Below are 6,072 nucleotides of genomic sequence, written 5' to 3'. Positions count from 1 at the left end.
GAGAAGGATGTACATCAAAAGGTCTGCTCCACAGGGCCATACTGAGGTCCCGCACCCACCCTCAAATCCCATGGGAAATTTTCCAGTGTTTAATTGACTCAGCTCTTAAATACAGTTTGTTTAAAAAAAACAAAAAAAACAAGAGTTTTTCAGAGTTTAGAAGAGCATTCATTCATTCCGTATTTCCTAATTGTGCTCGGCCAAGAATATTTTAATAAAAAAGTGTAGCTCTGTCAGGAACTTTAGACCAGCTACACAAGCTAAACGTTAACATCAATGATGATGTTAAGTCATGTAGTTATAACTAATACCACGGTTGTCATTTTTTCTATGTGCCACCAGCACATTTATCACAAGCAAAGAGTAATGCTGAGGCTAATTGGTCACAGATTTTGATAGGCACTCTTGTCACTTATCCATGGCAATCTATCTGGTAGTTGTTGAAAATTTACTCAGACTATAGGGGGAAAGTCAGTAGATCATCAAAGTGATCATAAATTCAAACTGAACTTTTAAACCAATCCATCAAGTACTGGAAGATCATCCACTAGTGATGGAAACTCATAACAGCCATTTCATGAGCTGAAGATATTCAGAAAAAGGTGAAATAAAGTGGACACATGGTTTTAGAGCTGCAACATATTCTGTCAATGCATATCCTTTATTTATAATTGGCCTAATGACACATAAAACATCCAGTATAGTAACAAGAGAAAATTATTGGGTGTATCATTTTCTTATGCCCTCTGTTATATAGAACAAAATGTTGAGTCTCCTTATATATCAGTCCATGGGACAGACTAGAAACTTTGCATAAACATGCTTCTCGCTGTCATCTCGGCTTCCCACTGAGTTTCATCCTTATGTCATTTTTAAGTAATGACGCTTACTGCCTCTGCTGAAACCCTTACAACAGAGTCCTCAACTCCTTTGGTGCTTTTGGGATACCAATGGTTGAAATTACAGATGTGCAAAGATGTTAAGATAACCTCTGTAGAAAGAGTCGACTATGTGACTATTTATGAGGTCTGGTAGTAGTAATTTGTAATTTGCCCCTCTTTGGTTATGTATGTGTGGATGAACATAATTTTATTTTGCAATTTAGGAATTTTTTTTTTTTTTTTGCCTGTCCCGTTTGGCTCTTTTGCCATCAGAATTGTTGTCTAAAGGCAAAGAAAGATGCCCAACGGATTTACTTTACCAAATTGACCATCCCAGCCTTGCCATAATGGTCCATTTGATTCACCTTTTATTGTTTATTTTATTTTCACTTGCTGAATACGGGACAGACTTGACTGGGGGAAAGAAGGGGAGAAAGAAAGAGGGAAAGAGAAACAGCTGAGAAGAGGGACGGGGGAGAAGGGCAAAAGACAAAAACCAACAGGACGGGCAGAGAAAAAAAAATGCATATATCAATCACCTGGGTCACCTGCTGAGAAAGAAAAAAGAGAACAAGCAGAAGAGAACAAGAGTAATAGAATAAACAACATCACAATGATATATGGGAATATGACAGTAAATACTAAATATTACACATTATTGTGCAGCACATAAGATCAACAGAACACAGTGTGCTTTGAGGTAGGAGCCAAAAAGGGTGTAGTTTGTGGGTGTGATCACCCGTGTGTACACCTGTGAGCATGGACGCGCTTGTTTTTGTTTTTTTAAAAAGGTTCCTTCATGTAATGATCTGCTAGAGGGTGTGGGGGGGCCACAGCCCCGTCCTCCAGGGCATGAAGCAGGTATGGAGGAGATCAAAACTCCAGACATCCAGAGGCCCCCAGAACACAAGAGACCAAGGAAGACCAACAGAGGGGCAGCCGCGCCACTGTCCCAGAAAGAGCTGAGGAGAGTCCCAGATGAGGGCTCACTCAGCAGCCGCGGAGCAGAAGCCAGGGGGAGTTGCAGTGACGCGCCCGTGAGCTCCGCCGGCAGCCAGCCGTGCCTGAGTGACCGAGCCCCAGGCTCCAGGCCCCGATAAGCGGCCGCCAAGGAGTGAGCCGGTGTGTACCTGGACGCCCATCCCCAGACACAAAGAACCACCAATGCACCGATGTCTGAGGGAGTCCGCCACTGGCAGGGGAAGTGTTATAAGGTTTACGATTGTAAGAGTGTGGATTATTTTTGCTTACACGCTGTTTCTATGTATACATCCCCAGCTCTTATGGTGAAATTGATGGTTTACTGCCATTAAACCTTCAAAACGTCATCAGTAAAGTGTCATCCTTCATTCGGGGGGGTTCGCTACAATATGTATGTGTGTGTATATATGTATATATATATATATATATATATATATATATATATATATTTATTTATTTATTTTTAAAGTATGAAATCAATAGAAAATTAACTCCAGAATCCAAAGGTCTTGAACAATATGAAAAGAAATAGCATGACACCGAGGCAAAGACTTGACAACCAGATATGAGGAGGAGAGTTACCCTGAGGGGGAAATTTACAAATTCCAGCAGCCTGGATGAATTTGAGGACGTTCTTTTCCTTTGACTCAAGTTTTTCAGACTGAAGACATGCTATTATGTTTTATCTGTTTTTATTTTTCAGTTACAGAAGAAATGCATTGAATAAAACAAAGTTTAATATTGATTAGTCTGAGCTGGATTATTATTATTATCATCATCACAGCATTCATTTAAGCAGATTTCTAAAAAGCCAGCAGGATAAAACAGAGTGAGACTTTGTGCCGATGTAGAGCTGCATGACTGTGCTTAAAGTGCCACTAAGTATACATCAAGACTAAATATAAGCACTTAATGGCATTCTGTGTTTTACAAGCTGTTTATTGAAAAAAAAAACTTTAATGTTCTGATTGAGTTAGCTTATTTTTGTAGAAAATCAGGGGCTTCCTTCATTTCCTGAGTCATCATTGCTTATATCTTCATCCTTTTTCAGTGAGTGAAGTAAGGGACTTTTCCAGCGCAGTGTTTAGAGTGCTTCATTTGGTGAAAGCTCATAATGCACATTTCAGATAACTAATAAATAATTCAGATCTAAGGATATTGATGGAATAAAAGGCACACAGTTATGTGCTCAATGTTCTGCTAAATCCTCAATACAAACATATTACGCTGCAATGTAATGAACACGGTTGCACAAAGACTGTCTGCAAATATTTACTAAACCGTTCTATGTACTACAGCATGCACATAATGGTAAACATACTGGGTGCAGAATTAATTTAACTCAGCGGTCCCAGACCAGTTTATGTCCGACAATATTTTCACGGATCAATACAACAAAATAAAACCAGTACCGCTACCAGAAAATTGAAGATTTATTCATAACACACGGGAAAAGACCCAGGGAAACAGAGTTAATGATAAACACGTTAAAAACAACAACTATAAAAACCCTGAAAACCATAAATTTCACACCCGAGCCTCAGCTCTCGCGGCACCTGTCTGTGGCTAATAAATACTGGTCCTTGTCAGGCCACCTGAGTCCAAAAACTGGTGGTAACATAGCCAGAAATAAAATTTATATTTACTGAACTGTAAAGCTTAAGTCACGTAAATCACTAGTATTTCAAAACGAGTCTGTTAAATATTCCTGATTTATCTGGATGCAGCAGACACAAGATACTCCAATAATAGTCGTCTGTATATAAAATGATACTGAGCTAAAGTATTAATATTTACCACAGAAGGTAAAGAAAGCTTCTCCAGATGAAACCCAAGCCAAATGAAGCCTGTCGGTGTAATGGTCACCCTTGAACTTTTTCACCAGTGCAAGTGCAATGCAGTAGTTGAGAAATGTGTACAGAAGAAAAGATAACTACTATGAAAAATTATTTCACTTTTACACAGATTTTTTCTTCTTTTACAGTCTTGGCTTATTAATTCTGAATGAAACCTATAAAAACTTTGTGATCTGTTTTCCTGTTTTTCTTCACAGGAAACCAGACTGATAGTCACTCCGTTCTCTCCAGCTCTCTGTATTTCATCAATATAACCATTCTGACCTTTAACCCTTTCCATTTTGAAATATGATGTGTGGAGCGTAAAACCATTGTGTTTATTACTGATGATATACCAATGAAAGCACTGTAAAGTCCCCTTCAGTTTGAACTCTCAGTAAACTTGATCCAACACTGGAAAATCACATAGATCAGCACTAGATGACAATTTATTGTTGTTCTCATTTCATGCGTCACGTCTTTGAGAAGGATCGCATCTCACAACATATAGACTGTTCTGAGCATGAGTGATCAATATATAATGTCTGTTTGTTTTATTTATGGGACTTCATTAAAGCTTTTTATTCCCACATTTTCACTCTGAACATAATGGAAGATGGACTGTGCTCTGTTAATGGGAGATGTTTTTGCAAGGGAGTGAGATAATCAAGTCTTATGGCTCAGAGTAATGGTGGTAGTCAGAGGGCACGAAAGTCCCTGTTTTTCTGATGAGATCATGAGGGGGATTTGACATAAAGAGTGGGTGAGTGAACCACTCTATAAAACTGAGAGCCCTTGATGTAAGGAAGTTCACTTTCGGTTGTGCTCTGGTCTGTGTCTCTACAGCTTGATCTCCTCCTTTTTGTCTGTTTTGTCTTTTTTAGTTTTCTTGGTGTATTGAAAGTTTCTTTCAGTGAACTATTCTCCATATTAATGTTTCATCTCCTGTGGAGTTTTTTTTCTTTGCATGCTTAAAAAAATGCTTGTAACATCTGGCTTGATTTTTTTTTTTTGTTCAACAGCTGACCACTGACAGCAAATTTTCTGTTTCCTTTGCTCTGACATATTTACCAGCTGAATGTCTGGTGTAATCTCAAAACTTCAAAGAACAGAGAGGAAAAACTCAGAATCTGAAGCTGAAACACACTTTGATTTTCTGTGGAGAAAGAGAAACCAGCATATTTACTGCTGCAAAGAGGACAACAAAGAACATCTCACTATGGATCTCTGAATTCCAGGAGAACTCGGGCTCTCGTCATGATAAGGTGATGAAGATTTTCTTTTTTTACTGATCAACAGAGTATCTGTTAGGTCTGCATAATGGATAAACATAAATGCCATGAAACAGTCAAAGCTGCAGCAGAAAGGAAGAATGATGTTTTACACTCAGCAGCAGAGCCAGAGACCAGAGCTGGATTCTTAAGATATTTGCATAAAATTACACTGAATCCAAACACAGCACATAAAGAGCTCGTACTATCTGAAGGGAACCGAAAAGCAACATTAAAAGAAGGCGGACAGTTTTACTCTTGTCATCCAGAGAGATTCACTGAATATGAACAAGTGCTGAGCAAAGAGAGTCTGACTGGACGTTGTTACTGGGAGGTGGAGTGCAGAGGAGGAGCAGTTTATGTAGCGGTCGCATACAAGAATTTCAGCAGAACAGGAGGTTTATATCACTGTGGATTTGGACTAAATGAGAAATCTTGGGCATTACGTTGTGACACAGACAGTTATATATTTTACTACAACAAAGTCCAAACTGTCCTCTCAGGTCCTCGGTCCTCCAGAGTAGGAGTGTACCTGGATCACAGAGCAGGTATTCTGTCTTTCTACAGCGTCTCTGAAACCATGACTCTCCTCCACAGAGTCCAGACCACATTCACTCAGCCGCTCTATGCTGGACTTGGTCTTGTGTGTTATGGAGTCACTGCTGAGTTCATTCAAGTTGAGACTGAAACACTGGGTGGACTGAGCTTTTGCTGTTGTGGCCCCAAAATTAAGGAATAACTTGCCCCTCCATGTTAGGCTGGCCCCAACACTTGAGATTGTTAAATCACTTGAAAAACTTTTTTCCAAGGCATTTGATTAGTAGTACCATTCAGTTTTTGGTCACTTTTAATCTTCTTTAGTTTGTTCATTTTATTTATTGTATATTTTATTTTATTCATTTTTACTATTTTTTATTTATTTATTTTATTGTTATTGTATTTTCTTTTTCTGTGTAATGATTGGTTTTCTAACTTTTATCACTGTTTTTCACTGGAAAGTACTTTGGTCAAACATGTTGTTTTTAAAGTGCTCTATAAATAAAGTTGGATTGAAGTAAAACAAATAGGTTTATCTTGAACCCTGATTTTCAGAGTGTGCCTCAG

General features: G+C 38.6%; 1 protein-coding gene across 1 annotated transcript; it reads left to right on the top strand.

Annotated features, from left to right (window-relative positions):
• The first annotated feature begins 5,017 nt into the window (after positions 1-5,017).
• LOC147334859 (tripartite motif-containing protein 16-like protein) lies at positions 5,018-5,707 on the top strand. Its single transcript, XM_086286981.1, has one exon. It carries the CDS (start codon positions 5,018-5,020, stop codon positions 5,705-5,707), a length of 690 nt encoding a protein of 229 aa, XP_086143107.1.
• The last annotated feature ends 365 nt before the right edge of the window (positions 5,708-6,072 follow it).

The sequence above is a fragment of the Aulonocara sp. 'chitande type north' Nkhata Bay genome, linkage group LG3, assembly GCF_057382095.1.
Source record: "Aulonocara sp. 'chitande type north' Nkhata Bay isolate Kocher_YH1m ecotype deep benthic linkage group LG3, A_spYH_male_GT1.1, whole genome shotgun sequence".
NCBI lineage: Eukaryota > Metazoa > Chordata > Actinopteri > Cichliformes > Cichlidae > Aulonocara > Aulonocara sp. 'chitande type north' Nkhata Bay.
The sequence above is the reverse complement of the archived record's forward strand: the minus strand, read 5'-3'. Positions and strand labels throughout refer to the sequence as shown.